General features: G+C 44.9%; 1 protein-coding gene across 1 annotated transcript in view; it reads left to right on the top strand.

The window, feature by feature from the left end:
* The window catches only part of Spag17 (sperm associated antigen 17), a 98,596-nt gene that overhangs the window by 48,013 nt on the left and 34,251 nt on the right, over positions 1 to 16,332 (top strand). The window contains exons 18-24 of the mRNA XM_013024640.1: positions 4,582 to 4,736; positions 4,884 to 5,069; positions 6,997 to 7,078; positions 9,415 to 9,660; positions 10,865 to 10,976; positions 12,054 to 12,212; positions 14,976 to 15,089. Coding sequence (XP_012880094.1) covers positions 4,582 to 4,736; positions 4,884 to 5,069; positions 6,997 to 7,078; positions 9,415 to 9,660; positions 10,865 to 10,976; positions 12,054 to 12,212; positions 14,976 to 15,089 — 1,054 coding nt within the window. The remainder of the gene's footprint in view (positions 1 to 4,581; positions 4,737 to 4,883; positions 5,070 to 6,996; positions 7,079 to 9,414; positions 9,661 to 10,864; positions 10,977 to 12,053; positions 12,213 to 14,975; positions 15,090 to 16,332) is intronic.

Raw genomic sequence — 16,332 nt, 5'->3', positions numbered from 1 at the left:
AGGGCTGGCACCACGTGAGCCACAGCTCCACTTCCAGCTTTTCTCTCATTAACTGGAGAAAAGAGCCTCATAGACTTTTTTTCTGAGTGGGGTAACTACAAAATTTAGAATTACCCACGTGGCTCAACTTCGTGGCTCACCTTATATTCCTATGAGATGGGCACTGACTTCAACATTTACAGGTCCTTTTTTTTTCTGGAATGTTCTTGTCCTCCATGGCATCTGGCCTCCCCTCCTTAGGTCACCTTGTATAGACTGTAACCATCCTGCCTCTGCTGGAATGGGGGACAGACAGTGCCTGTTGGGACGGCCAAGGGGACTTGCAGAACCTGCTGCAGTGACTGAGTTTATCTTGCAGTGTTCCCTGATCCCATCCACCACCCTCCTGGCCTGCAGCATTCTCTTGAACGTCAGCCTATGCCATGCTCACCATACTCCAGCCAGAGCCTCCACAGTTCAGATCTTCAGTCAAATTCATCTGAATCCCAGAATGCTCTCTAAAACTTTGAACTAGATTTAGCTAGAGAAATTGATCTACCTTGTTAATTTTTACTGCCCAGAGCCCAGGGCCTGGCCCTGAGCAGGTACTTGTTCTGTTTGAGATAGTTCACTGACTAACTTGTAAAACCCAGGATATTAATGCAGAAGAAGGGGAAGAGGATAATTAATAGAGATGACAAGATACTATGTAAACATTTTTAATTTTGACTTTTTATTATCTTTAAGTAATTGTGCAAAGGGGTTTCAACTCAGCATGCCTGTTTATGAGTACAGTACATCCTGATTAATGTCACCGCTTCCATCTTTCTCCCCTTCCGCCCCCCTTCCCTACAACCCATCCTGTCGAGTTACCTGGTTCCATTTCACATAATATTCAATGTACATTGAATGTTATGACTGTTGTTGTCCACCTTTCCTCTCTCTGTTCATCTGCTCTCCCCACCTCCCCTTGCCTGCCCCTCCCAGTCACACTGGTTTCAGCTGCAGCCTATTTATTCTGTTAAACTATAACTCCTTTTTCAAACAAGTTTTACCATTGGAATCCTCCCCTACATATCTCATACTTGAACAATTTGTGTATATTTGTATATGACCCTGTACACACCAGTAATCCTAAACTTCAGGAGGCTGAGCTCCAAAGATCAAGGTTCAAAGCCAGCCCAGGCAGACAGATCGGTGAGACTTGAATCTCCCACTAACCAGCAAAAGCTGGAAATGGAGGTTTGGTTTAAGTGGCAGAATACCACCATCCTCAAACAAAAAAAGGCAAGTTGGGAGCAGAGGCCCTGAGTACAAGCCTTAGTACTAGCCCTGAGATTGGAGAGCTTGGTGCTGTATTTCTTAATGGGTGAAGGCTGCAGAGTTCTTACTGTCCAACAGGAGGAAGGCTATATGATCTTCATACACAGCCACATATGTGTTCCGACTTGATAGTCTCAGAGGAAGGGAAGCTACACGTAGGCTTCTCCTATTGGCTCTCAGGGAGCAGATGTAAAAATTTCAGTGCCACGTCATAACAACACCCCAAGGGGGGCCTAGATGGGGGAAGTTGGTACATTGCTTTGGCCACACTAGCAGTACAGAAATAATAGCCAGAGTGCGGACGTGATTGCTTGGTAGAGAATTGAACTCTGCCTACCCTGATTGATAGGGAAAACGCAGGCCCAACAAAAGCTACAGCTATCCACTGCCTTTTCATGCGAACACTTCCCTGTGGCTAATGGGTGGAGAGAAGAACTGGGATCGGCAGCTCCCCCTGCTCTGCCAGTCCTGGGAAGGTTTGCGAGGAATCAAATCACACTGTGTCTCAGCACGGACCACCGCCCCACCCCCTCCACGAGGTACCACGATCCGGTGGTCGGTGGGAGTACCCTGCCCAAGGTGGGCAGTGTGAGCGCAGTAGCGATGAAAGACTGACCTGAGCGCCAGTACCACAACCGAACATTCCCGGGTGAGTTCCTTATCCTCTTTCAGACACAGTTTACAAAGCAACACAAGAGCACTAAGACACTGAGTGGGGAAAAGTAATTGCAGCCATTGTCTCCTTCCTCTCAGGCTGCCCTGACATGGTGTGCCACACAGGACAGCTGAAACCACAGACATTTACTGTGTTGGTAGAGAAAGAGGAGAGCTTGGAGAGGAGCTTTGAGGAGCCAGCCATGGTGGGCTCTGGGGAAGGTCTCCTCCCCGGCTGATAGAAGGAACCTTCCCCCAAGTTCTCAGGCGGTAGACAGAGAGCAAGGTCTCCCACTCAGCGGGGTGTGGGCGCAGATCCTGTCCTGAGGGCCTGATCTCCCCATGCAGGTCAGAGGAGGTTAGACACACAAGCCGACCTTCTTTATAGTGCTGAGTACTGTTACATGCTACAGTGATTGCCACACACGGGTTGAGCTTTCCTTGAGTCTTCAAACACTGGGTTTGTTTGTTTGTTTGTTTTGGCTTGTTAGCAATTACATGCAGAGGGGAATTTCTCCATGGCCCATCAATTTCACTCCCACTAAGACACAGCTTCCCCACCAGGCTTTCTTCTGTTTCATAGGGGTGAACAGTCTGTTCTGACAGAATCCAATCTTCCTAACCACCCCCCCACCCACAGCCTCCTCCTGCTAGCTCCCACCCACCCACAGAGTCTGTTTTTCTCTCTCTCTCTCTTCTCCCCCTCCCCCCCCCCCCCCGCACTGCCCTGAGCTTCTTTTGCTCAAGGCTAGTACTCTGCCACTTGAGCCACAGTGCCACTTTCAGTTTTTTCTGTGTATGTGGTACTGAAGAATTGAACCCAGGGCTTCATGCATGCTAGGCAAGCACTCTACCACTAAGCCACATTCCCAGCCCCTGCTTCTCTTTCCTATCCATCACCAGCTTTTGTTGAGGTTCTCTGTGCTCCTCTCATACATACCTGTGATGTGTGTCATGCTTTCTGTGAGTCATCAGAACTGTCACAGTCAGGCCATTCCCCTTGGTTTGGCCCTTCTCTTATGCCTGGCCACATGGAGTGGAGGACTCTCGTGGGGCTGTCCTGTGGTAGTTGCTCAGATGACCCTCTTGAGAGCCCACAGTTCTGATCTCTTGAGAGCCCACAGTTCTGATCTCAGCTGCTTCATGCTAAGCACAGTTCTGGCTGAGAAGGGTCAGTGCCAGCCAAGACTATTTCAAACATCTCATCTTGCATTGGTCTTTTTTCTATCATTAGCTTTGGTGAGCCTTAGAAACCATTTCTACCAGGCTGCAAGAGAAGGGGAACACTTCCCCTGGTGATGGAGGAGGCCTGTGATTGGTGCAAACATAATCCTTCATTTGCATGAATAGCTGTACTGTGACTAGTACAAAAGGAGTACTTCCCCTGGTGATGGAGAAGAAAGCCTGTGACTGGTGCAAACATAATCCTTCATTTGCATTGAGTGGCTGCTGCACTGTGAGGAGCACAACACCCTTCTCCCACCCCTTTACTGGCTAGGTCCAGACTGTGCGGCTCACTTACTCCCCAAGTCAGTCAGGAGAAACTCTCCTGTGCTGCCCCGAAGTGTTGCAACATTGGGCCCAATGGACAGTTTCTCCAGAGTAGTCGATTCCTTGCCCACTTCAGATCTCCTGTGCAAATAGAGAGGGCTGAGCCGGGAACACTAAAAAGAGCTGGCAGGTCAGCATCAGGGCAGGAAGAACATGGCTGAATGGTTCCAGAGAGTGGCCAGGGCGCAGAGACAAGAAAAGATGCAGAGGACCCTGGGAATACCGAGCCAAAGATGGAGGGTGTGAGCCCCAGCTGCTAGAAGAGTTCTGGGGTGCTGCCAAGGCCCAAGGCCAAGAAGAGCCCTGCCACCCCAGGCCGGGGAGCTGTGGCACCAGCTGGGGCGGCTAGATGCTGAGGACTGCCCTGGCTTCCCAGCACTGGGCCACCGGAAACCCAAGCCCAGAGCAAGAAGCCCCAGCCTCCAGGGCCTAAAGCACTGGCCTCTAACCACAGCCTCCAGCTCTAGAACTTGGGTCTACACACCTCGAAGTCTCTCGGCCCAGCTCACAGGCTCTCAAGCCCTATGTGTACTGGAAGAACTACTAACCTACTTACCATTTCTACCCTACTAGAGCAGAAGGACTCCAGCCAGCCACAGGGCAAAAATCCTATGAGGGGTCAAAGGGTCACTATGCAAATTCAGAGTAGGCAGGGGTACCACTCAGTCCCTAGCACCTATTTACCCGGAGTTTTCAATGACATCACATGATAAAATACAAGCTGGATCACTGCTTGACTTAGTTATCATTGGCCATTCTTCAGGAAGAACACTTCTAGCAAACGTCTCTTTGCTTGGATGCTGTTTGTTTTTTTTGTAAAAGTTTCTGAAATGTTCCCCAAATGTTCTCTCTTAGGATCTCTTTTCTCTACCACTTAGGAATGAATCCCATGGAATACAAACCAGACTAACAATATTAACAAGAGGGAAAACCAGGAGAGGGAAATAAGGAAGACCAAGATAAGCTCAACAGGAGATCCATCTCCTCCTATAATGCAAAAATAATGAATAATGATGCCATTGTAAATAATAATACAGCAGTGTCATAATAAACTGCAATACCTTTAATTTTCAGGTTCTCCAAGAAGCTCACCAGCAGTATCATTGTGTGGATTCTTACTACCATACCCAAGACAATTCCTTACTTTTAGTTTTCCATAATCCAATGAATACCCAGCGTTTGCATTGTGAATTTTGGGATGTTGCTCTTCACTCTAATGTTGGATTCAGGTAACCAATTTAGAGAATTCAGTTAATTCAGTAGTTGAATGAGTTCATTGTTCCTTAGTTGCTTACATGATTCAAATGGATGCAAATATTGATGTATTGACTTCAGTGAGAATGCATTCTTCACCTCCTCTGTTTTGCCTTGTCTAGGAGTTATTTAGAACTTGTTGCAAAATCCATTCAAGATTGGGTCACAGAAGAAGAAGCTAAATATCAGGAGCGTAGAATGGCGGAGGAGCTCGAGAGGGCCAGAACTGCTGAGCAAGAACTGAAAATGTTGGCTACTGTCAGAAATTCTACTAGCAAAACAATTTCCCCAAAAAAATCTAAAAGTAAATTACCCACTCAACTCATTTTCTGTGTGTGTGTGTGTGTGTGTGTGTGTGCGCGCGCGCGTGTGCGCGCGCCCCGATATTGGGGATTGAACTCAGAGCCTTGTTCTCTTGCTTAGATTTTTTGGGGGTCACAGTTACACTCTACCACTTGTGCCACATCTCCATTATTATTTTTTGTTTTCTTACCAATTCACTTTATGCCTAGAATAAACTCCAAATACATTCACCTGCCTTTTAATTTACTTAAGACTTAATTTTTCAAAATTGAAAGGAGTTATCCACAAAATTCCTATGATCCTTTGCTTTCTCTAATACGTGGAAGAGTTACACTCCACTCATGTTGAGATGACTCCTGAGAGACAGTAAAATGTTCTCCAGCATCGGCTCCACTTCCTGTGCAACCCTTACACAGATATGATGTGATGTGTTCTCAAACGCCAAGTGTCTTTATCGGTAGACTGATGTGATTCCTACTCAAGATGTGTTGACAATATATAAGAGAGGGCAGGCACTGGTGGTCATGCCTGTGGTCCTCGCTACTCAGGAGGCTGAGATCTAAATATCAACATTTGAAGCCAGCCTGGGCAGGAAAGTAAGTCTGTGAGAACTCTTATCTCTAACCAGCAAAAAGCTGAAAGTAGAAGTGTGGCCCAAGTGGTAGAGCACCAGTCTTGAGTGATAAAGCAAACTGGAACTCAATCCCCTGAGTTCAAATGTCAGTACCAGCACACACACACACACACACACACACACACATACACACACACACACACACACGAAAAAGAAAGAAAGAAAAAGAAAATTGAGAGTGTGTTTCCATTCGAATAATTACAGGTTCCAACAGTTCTGTTAAATCCAGACCCTCCTAAGTGGGCCTGCTCGGAGGATGTAGAGCTAAAGGAAAGGCCATTTTTGGAGGGAGACAGCAGGCAGAGATTGATAGCATTTTAGATCAGTCCACAGCTTTAGTTCTGTTTTCTTTTTCACTAGTTTTCATGGCTTAGAACCCATACAGAAAAGGCAAAAGAGAATGGGAAGGGTTAGAGTAGATATTTAGAAGTATACTAGAAAAATTAAAGATTTGAAACAATTGGGCAGTTCAGCTAGAAAATTAAAAAAAAATTTCCTTGAGTTTTGTGCAAAAGAAATGCACTCTCAGTTAATAACATTCGTTATTTATGAGAGCCAAACTTGAGAGTTATTTCTCATAAAGAAGCAATTTTTTTGCCATCTCTTTCAATTACAAGAGGAGTTAGCACATAGCCTAATTATAAAGTAAAACTTAAACGAGATTGCTGACATACTGATTCCACCAAAATGTCTCAGCTTCTTCTAGAAAAAAAAATGTATGGGATTCTAGGGACTAAAGGTAAGGCTGCCTTCCGACTCACAGCTCTGGGGCGATCCTGGCCTATTAGCAGAGCGGCAACTGTGTTTCCTTCCCAACACTAAGGAGCAAACCAAAAACTTCATCATCTAGAAATTTCTGGAAACAGGTAATTTCAGGTTTAGGGCTGAAGTGCACTGTTCTGTGTAGCATTCAAAGTCCTCTCAGAGAAAGTTCACAGCTTTAAAATAAAGTGACTACAATGGCAAGAGAAGGACTTCAGTATGAGACACATTAAGCGTGTTCTGGGTGGTCCTCAAAGTTTAACCATGAGACAGCATTAGGAAAAGGCAAGGTGTGACAGACCAAGTCACCAACAATAGGGTACACTGTCCCCAGAGAGAGAACCCATCACCCATTGGTCTGTCATGTCTATGGAGATAACAGGAGGGGCCAGAAATAAATGGGTGGATGGATGGATGGATGGAGAGTTGAACTTGATAGCCTTTGAGATCCCCTCTACTCAAGAAATTTGATTCTTCTGTTATCTATGAGAAATGCTGAATGACTAAGAACTTTTGTTTCCTCTGGCTATAGTCACCAAACTATCCAGCAAAACAGATATATCAGAACAAGATAAAGAAAAGGATGAGATGCCCTTTGTGTTAGAAGGCTCTCTCAAGGTAGGTGACCCAATGAAAGATGTCTGACCCACTCACAAATCCATTATCTCATAATGCAAAGTTCACAACAAATAACATTTTTGGCCAAATCTTTAGCATTCAATGACAGGAGGATCAAAGGATTATCTGTCCACCAAGTGGTGGTCTGGTCGTGGGGCTTAAACTCAAGACCCAGGCTCTTTCCCTTAGCTTTTTAACTCAAAGATGGCGCTCTACCACTTAAGCCACACCTCCACTGTCAGCTTTTTGGTGGTTAACTGGAAATGAGTCTCATAGACTTTCCTGCCTGAGCTGGCTTTCAATCATGATCCTCAAATCTTGGCTTCCTGAGTAGCTGGGATTGGAGGCATGAGCTACCAATGCCCATGTGTCTTCTTTATTTTCTATATAACCACGTTGTACCTTGATCATAGCTATTATATTCTTTCTCTCTCTCTCATTTATTTTTGTTTGCTTATTTTTAAGTTGAATATTTTAATTACAAAAGTAATATGCTTTCCTAACAATTCAAAATCGTATTGCTGGATTGTCTTAAGTGTCAGAGATAATATTAAATTTGGGAGGCATACCCAAAAATACTCAGCATTTTTATTTGTTTGCTTATGGTTTAGTTGGGTTTGGTTTGGAGGTTGTGTCCTGGGGGCTTCAGGTCAGTCACACTCCTAAAATGGAGATACCTTTGCCGTCCCTGAAGGGGCTTGGGGGATTGATGGCGGTGCCCATGTGCAGGTATGATAGATATCTAGCTCTTCTCTCCTTCCTGAAAGCTGGAAGCAGGGAAGGGCCTGAAAGTTCTAAGCTGTGGTCTTGCTAATGACTAGCTTCCCTCCTATCCCATCTCATCTAGGAGTTTGCCAAGAGTTTTGTCTCATTGGAACAAAAGACACTCAGGTATCACTCATGAAATTCCAATGGACTTAGGAGCTTTGTGCACAGATCCAAGAATGAAGACCAAATATCTGTTTCTTATTATATCATCATATCATACTTTTGATTTAAATCAGTTGTTTGTTGTCTGAAAAAAATGGCTTTATTTTGCCCTAGTCATTAAAAATAGCTTTTCATTTATGAATCTCCTGGTAGACTCCTTTATTTTCTTAGAGCAGTCAAGACATTGTCCCACATTTCCCTGGCTAACCCAGCGACTGTTGACTGCTCTCTAATCTGACCCTCTTTTACAGACAGTTTGTCTGTTTCCTGTAGCTGCTTTAAAAACATGCAGATGGCATGTTCAGCAGCCATTCTCAAGAAAAAGCAAAAATGTACATAGATGTATACACATGCATAAGCTGAACCATACCTGTTACTGATAGTGTGTTTGTAACTTATAAGTGATGTAACTTATAAATCGTAATAAAACATACAGTACTCTAATCTTTATTGCAAATTCCACATAGCCAATTGATTCTTTTTGTGTATGTGCCAGTACCAGGTCCTGAACTCTTGACTTTTCCTACTCATGCTGGTGCTCTACTACTTAAGCCATACCTCCTGTCCCAGTTTTTTGATGTTTAATTAAAGCTAAGAGTCTCACAAAGTTTTCCACTGGGTCTGACTTTGAATTGTGGTCCTCAGATCTCAGCCTCCTCAGCAGCTTGGATGATGGGCCTGAGCTACTGACACTTGATACAATGATTCTTTAAAGAAAAAAAAAAGTTTTAGAAATGAATTTTTGAAATATTTTGCTCAGATTGTTTCACCAAGTATGTAGTCTACCATATTGTTGATAAGTCATCTTTCAGTCATCATTGATAATGGGTGTCATATGAAAATCAGTGATGAGAGCCTTTAAGAAGCTGCTAAGGGTGCAGGGCGCTGGTGGCTCACTCCTGGCATCCTAGCTACTCAGGAGACTGAGATCTGAGGATCATGGTTCAAAGCCAGCCCAGGCAGGAAAGTCTGTGAGACTCTTACCTCCAATAAACCACCAGAAAACCAGAAGTGGTACTATGGCTCAAGTGGTAGAGTGCTAGTCTTGAGCTGAAGAGCTCAGGGACAGTGCCCAGGCCCCGAGTTCAAGTCCCATGACTGACAAAAAAAAAAAAAGAAGCTGCTAAGTAAGGATCACTAAAACCTGAGCAAAGGAAATTGCATCTGAAGCTAAGAGAATCTGCAAGGCAGAGAGACCCCAGGAGAGAAGGGAGGGACTATCCTGCATAGAAGTGGGATGAGAGGAAGAACCCAAGATACGGCTGAGGGTGTCAAGCTGTGCATTTTAGTGAATCAGAGAACCACTTACATAAATGACGCTCAATGCTCTCCAAAGTCATTTTGATGAAATCCATGTTTAAAGCTGCTGCAGAATACCCTGAGTCCATTTTGCACTGACTTTGCAGGCGTGGAAGGAAGAGCAGGAGCGGCTCGCAGAAGAGGAGCGCATAAGGGAGGAAAAGAAGGCAGAAAAGAAGAACAAGGAAGCGAACAAGCAGAAAGGCAAGGAAAAAGGAGCAAAAGGAGAGAGCAAGCCTGTGAAGAAGAAAACGTCTTCCAAAGAGAAAGATAAAGAGGAACTGATGAAGATCGCGGAACTGGTTCAGGAGATCCCCCAGGCACCGGAGCCCCAGCCTGACATAGTTTACCAGGTAGAGTCCAGTCTCTCCATTGCTTGGGGTGATTTTTCATTGTTTAGGGGAGGAGAGGATGGGGGGTGTCTTCTGGGATCCCAGAGCTAAAAAAACTGTACTCCACCTCCTCTGATTCAGAGCCTTCTTTTCAGCCAGTCGCCACGACAGGACCAGGCGCGGTTTGCCTTGAGTGTTTGGAAGCTAGGTTGGAAGTAGCACCAAGGCTGGCTGTGTCTCGGATAATGGCATTATCTGAGGTCATCTGGTTATCTTCCCAAGGGCACTCAGGTTCCTAACTCATAAAGTCTCTCTCTCTCTTTTTTTGTTAGTCAAGGGTCTTAAACTCAGGGCCTGGGCGCTGTCCTTCAGCAATTCTGCTCAAAGCGAGTGCTCTACCACTGGAGCCCCAGCTCCACTTCCAGTTTTCTGGTGGTTCATTCGAGATGAGAGTCTCACGGACTTTCCTGCCCAGGCTAGCTTTGAACCCTGATCCTCAATCTCAGCCTCCTGAGTAGCTAGGGTGACAGGCGTGAGCCACCAGTGCCCAGCCCCATTCTGTTTTTAAGGTGGGATTTTTGGCTAGCAGTTCTCCCAAGCTGGCCCAGAGCTATGCTCCCATGATCACCACTTGCCGAGCAGCTGAGATCACAGGTGTACACCACCACACCCAGCCTTAAATCACTTCACCACAAACAGAAAATGCATGAATGAATGAGAAGTTGGTTTCTTCTAATAGTGCAGTCACCTCCCTTTGACCAGATTATGAGGATGTTCACTCCAACAGAGTTTAAAGTTGCAGATCTTTTGGGGTTTGGTAGGGGCAAAGAGGGGCAAAGTCTTAGAGCTCATGTCCTGGGTCTAGTCCCTCAGCAACTGCCTAGCTAGCTTGAGGCTCTCTCAGTTCAAATTCCAATACTGGTTTAAAAAAACTTCTTAGGCCTTAGTTAATTCTGCCTATTATCTGACAATACCATCCCAGCACCCCCCGCCCCCCCGAGGCTGAGGCAGGATGATGGTGAATTCAAGGCCAGCCTGGGCTATATTATGAAACCACGCCACAAACAAATAATTCCCAAAGACAAATTTGGACCTTGGCTTCAGAGGGACAGATAACTTCAAAGGGACAATAATACTGTTCAGCAGAAATTAATTGGCCAACCAAGAAAGGTTGGCTGTTATCAATTGTAATTTTATCCACAAGACATGATACTTTGTCTTCTAGTTTCGAGGCTACAATATGGGAGATACACCCATTCAAATCTCAGGGGTAAACTACTACCTGTACCCTTCTGACGGCGGGGAGATTGAAGTAGAAAAGATGACATTTGAAAAAGGTACATCTTGGGGGCTGGGAAGGTGGCTCAGTGGTAGAGCGCTTGCCTTGCATGCATGAGGCCCTGGGTTCGATTCCTCAGCACCACATAAGCAGAAAAAGCCGGAAGTGGCACTATGGCTCAAGTGGTAGAGCGCTAGCCTTGAGCTGAAGAGCCAAGGGACAGCGCCCAGGCCCAGAGTTCAGGCCCCACAACTGGCAAAAAAAAAAAAAAAAAAGTAAAAGGTACATCTTGAAAGCGGCTGGTTGGGGGCTTGGAGATAGCAAGGTGTTGTGGAGTGTGGCAGATGACAGTCCTCTGTCCTTCACGCGCCCTCCGCTCTGTCACACTCGACCTTCTGGTGAAAGGGACTCTGCAGCACAGGCAGCCGGGAGTGTGTCAGGAGCACACTGACACCTTCACTTTGCTTGTTAAAATATCGGTACATCGTCTATGACATAGGATACAAGGAGATGGTTGCTAATGACAACACATACTCTTCAGCTCAGAAACCAAGCATTCACTGCGTTTCTAGCACTTTCCTGGCTTTTGCTTCTGGAGCCCAGAGTTTATGGGCCGGCTGCTCTTATTATGAATTTTTTGTATATGCGTGCCAATGCATGTAAATGTCAGGTGGTTCATAGAAAATACAGTCATTTCATCCTAATCCCATCAAATTTGAGGATACTTCAAAGCTGAAAAATAAAGGCTGGATTTTAAAAAGTAAAAGAAAACAGAAAGGTTTAAAAAAAATCAACCTGGGTGCTGGTGGCTCATGCCTGTAATCCCAGTTACCCAGGAGGCTGTCTGGGGATTATAACTCATAGCCAGTTGGGGGGGTGTGGAGATGGGGGGAGTCTATAAGACTCTTATTTCCAATTAATCAAGAAAAATCCAGAAGTGAAGGTGTGGTTCAAGTGGCAAAGCACCAGCCTTGAGTGAACAAGCCAAGGGAGAGCACCCAGGCCCTGATGCAAGTGTCTCCCTCAGACTCCTTCCTCGAGAATTGCTGACTTACTCAAACCAAATTCTAACCTGTCAAGGAGCCCTGGTGACATCTTACGCCAGCCCAGCTCCCATCCCATGGCTTTTCCATAGGCTCCACATTTATTAAGGTGAAAGTGAAAAAAGACAAGCACAGTTTCATCATCCACCTGAGGGACCCGAAGGAAATTGTGAGAAAGCAAGAGGACGAGAGGGACAACGCTTCCGAAGAAGACTATGAAGACGAGGAGGAAGCAAAAGATAAGGAAACAAGTAAGTGGCTACAACGTGGTGTCCATGTGAGCTAACAGGAGAGCCATGTGCCAGTCTCACTCTGTGCACATGTGTGTGCGTGTGCACGCGTGCGTGCATACCATATAAATGGTGGTGTTTTCTTCCTGTACTCTATAGTTCTGGTGGCACAGATTTCCTTAGGTTTCCATGACAAGGGGAAAATCTGGCTGCTCATGGCAGTCACCCGAATGGAGGTCAGAGGAACGAGTGGATCCGTTACTTAAATGTCACAAAACTTCCTCGTGGTGCGGTGTGACACCGCCAAGCAGCACACCTTGCCTTGAGAACAATTTTAGGTCCACAGCAAAACTGACAGAAGTTGGAGACATTTCTACACACACCTGGCCCCCTGCATGCGAATAGCCTCTCTCTGACTGCCTCTGTTGCCCTCCCTCTCTCTCTCCCTCCCCGCTCTTTCTCCCTACCCCCCTATTACCCGTTTTAGCAGGATCTAGAATTATCTAGTGCTCTGGGGCCACATTTAGAAACCAAGGACCACCTAAGGGAGAGTGCCAGTATTCCTCAATATGTCCATTGACGAAACAGAAAATCAACCATCAACAAATGAAAGGAACACTTGATTTCCTCTCTCTCATTTCCTTTTTTTTTTTTTTTTAGTTGGTTGTGAGGCCTGAACTCAGGGCCTGGGTGCCGTCCCTCAGCTCTTTAGCTCAAGGCTAGCGCTCTACCACTTGAGCCACTGCACCACTTCTGGCTTTTTCTGCTTATATGGTGCTGAGTACTTGAACCCAGGGCCTCATGTATGCAAGGCAAACACTCTACCACTGAACCACCTTCCCAGCCCCCTCTGGCTCATTTCTTCTCACACTTACCCCAGTTGATGACAGTGGGTTGTCTCCCACGACCCTTGTTTCCTTAGGTTTCACATGTGGTGTTTGTCATACGTCCCATGTAGCAAAGTGGCACAACCTACTCTCACTATATTATACAGAGATTGGTGTTTCCATCCTCAACCAACTCCTGGCAACCACTGGGCACTTGGCTGTGTCCACAGTTTGGACTTTTCCAGAATGTCATATTGTGTGGATCACACAGGGGGTAACCTTTTCATTGGGGTTCTTTCCCTTAACTATATGTGTGGAGAATTCCACTCTGTCCACTCATGACTCTATAGTTTCCTGAGTAATATTCCACTGTCTGGACATACCACAGTTTATCCATTTACCTACTGAAGGACATTTTGGGTTGTTTTCAAGTTCTGATAATTGTGAACAAAGATTCTGCACACAGCTTTGTGAACATGAGATTTTAGTTCATTTGGGTAAATATGAAGGGACATGGTCACTAGGTCGGGTGAGAGTGAGTCCACTAAACTGTTTTCCAAAATGGCTCCCTCCCAACCTTCCCCCCAGCTCTGCCCACAGCAAGCACCAAGCGTTCCTGTTGCTCCACATCAGCACTGTCAATGATTTTGGTTTTCTCCATTCTGGTAGGTGTACCCTAATTGTAATTTGCATATCTCTGATGATGTGATGTCCAGCACCATTTGCTGTATGTGTGTCTTCTTCAGTGGTGCTATCTGCAGAGCTGTTTGGCTTATCTCTTACCAGGCTGTTCATTCTCCTTTTTGTGGAGCTTTCAGAGTTCTTTTTTTTTTAGTTTTTTATTGTGAAAATACTGTACAGAGGAGGGGGTTACAATTACATGAACAAGGTAATGACTACATTTCTTATCAAGCATTGTTGCCTCCTCCTTTGTTTTTCCCCTACCATCCCTTTCAGAGTTCTTTGTGTGCTGTATATAATAGTCCTTTAGCAGATGCATGCTTTGCAATATGTTCTCCCAGTATGTACCAGTATGTTCCCACTCACAAACTATTATTTTTTATTCCACTGACCACTGGAATTACCCAGTTTAGAAGTTATCTCTTCTTGGGTTCCAGTACAGAAAATCAACATTTTACCGTTTTCACTGCATGTTAACAGAGGAAATGAAAACAAAGCAACAAAATAGAAAATTTACAAATCTTCTCATTTGTCTTAGACATGTATATTTCTAACAAATTTTGCTTTAAAAGGATGTTTGACTAGAAAAAAATTTTAAATGTTTTTAAGAATGTAAAGAATTTACAGTTGGCACTTGTGTCTTATACCTGTAATCTCTGCTGCTCAGGAGGCTGAGATCTCAGGATTGCAGTTCAAAGCCAGCCCAAGCAAATAATAACAATAATAATAATAATAATGAAACTTGTAGCACCAAATTAAGCAGCAAAAAGTCAGGATTAGAGCTGTGGATCAAATAGTAGAGCACTAGCCTTAAGCAAAAATAGGACAGCACCCAGGCCCTGAGTGTAAGCCCTAGGACTCTCTCTCTCTCTCCCTCTCTCTCTCTCTCTAACACACACACACATACCACACACACACACACACACACACATACACACACACACACACACACACACACACAGAGTAAGGAATTAAATATTTAACAGTATGGCTTAAAATGTGGGGAAATGGAGATTTGGTCTGAGGCTCTTGGGAATAGTCTAGCAGAGCAATAATCTGCACGGAGGGCCAGGGCATTCTTCTTTCTGTCATTCCTTATGGCAAGAGAGCCTCTGGCTCCCAGCCCTGAGTACATAGCAGGAACTGAGCCCATCACTTCTCAGCTGATTGTGGTAGAATAACTAAGACCTCCATCCCCATCTGTGCTGCCCTCTGAGTTATGCTTCCATGTCCTTTGAAGCAAAAGAAATATCCTTGATCTGATTTTGTCTTTTAGAAGACTCGGACACAAAGAACATCATTGTCAGCAAGTTTGGATCCTTTTCTGCCATGTTAGAAAATGGAATCTGCCTTTCAATAAGCTACTATGGGCCAGGTGGAACGGCACCAGGTAAAATAAACACAACAGAAGGAACAACTGGCCAGGCACTGGTGCCCACACCTCTAATCCTAGCCACTCAGTGGCCTGAGATCTGAGGATCGTGGTTCAAAGACTGGCCAGGCAGACAAATCTGAGAGACCCTAATGGTCCAATTAACCTGCAATATGCTGGAAGCAGAGGTATGGCTCAAGTTCTAGAGCACCAGACATAAGCAAAAAAGCCAAGGGAGAGAGTGAGACAGACCTCAGTTCAAGCCACAGTACCAGCACAAAACTAATAAATTAATACTAATAATAAACATCTGTACTCCCATGGCCAGAGATCCTTGCCCGTCTTCAGTCAACATGCTCCTGATTTCATCCCTTTTTCAGTATTTTTTCTGCAAAGCTGAAATAAAAGGGGGGTTGTGTGTGTGTTACATATACGTGTATACATGTATGTACATATACAACATTTCGTACAGAGTAAAATAATGATTGGCTCATAAATATTTGACCTCTTGCGCAATCTTTTATACCTGTATCATCCTATATGTTTACACACACATACAAATATTCCAATCATTGTTAATTGGCCTGCAAAAATATTCCTGTCAGTTGGTTCCAAGAACACATGGTTTGCCACAGAACCCTCTTGGTTTTGTTCAGAATCATATTTCTAGGCATCCTGTTCTCTGTGTGTCAGAATGTTCATCTTATAGGAGCCACCCGCTGGACAAATTCGAAGATTTCCCCATAAACAGATTCTCCAACTGGAAGCCACGCCCTTTCCAAACACAAAATAGTAGTCATTATACTAGGAGCCAATTAGGAAACCTGCAGCTTCCCATGCCATTTAAATAGAATTAATCACAACATAATGTTGAATATAATACAAAAATCTATATAACCTTAAAATTTTGTGTTAGTTATCTGCTCTATTATTTAGTTTTCTGCAGAGACAATATTTGTATGAATCATTCCTGTCTTGTTTCTGGCACTACCGCCAGAAGTCAGAAATGTGGATCTGTGGCTCAAGTCTGTAATCCTGGCTACTTGGGAGGTGGAGATGGGAGGAATCATGGTTTGAGGCCAGCCAGGGGGAGAGAAGAGGTTCCAGGAATTATATCCTGACTTACTGTAGAGCATGATATAGCACCTGATATCCCAGCTCTACAGGAAACACAGGGGCTAGGCACAGGGGCACACACCTACCACCCTCAACTACACAGGGATGTACAAGGAGGAGGAAGTCAGCCTAAGCTGGCCAGTGT

The sequence above is a fragment of the Dipodomys ordii genome, unplaced genomic scaffold, assembly GCF_000151885.1.
Source record: "Dipodomys ordii isolate 6190 unplaced genomic scaffold, Dord_2.0 Scaffold78, whole genome shotgun sequence".
Lineage (NCBI taxonomy): Eukaryota > Metazoa > Chordata > Mammalia > Rodentia > Heteromyidae > Dipodomys > Dipodomys ordii.
The sequence above is the reverse complement of the archived record's forward strand: the minus strand, read 5'-3'. Positions and strand labels throughout refer to the sequence as shown.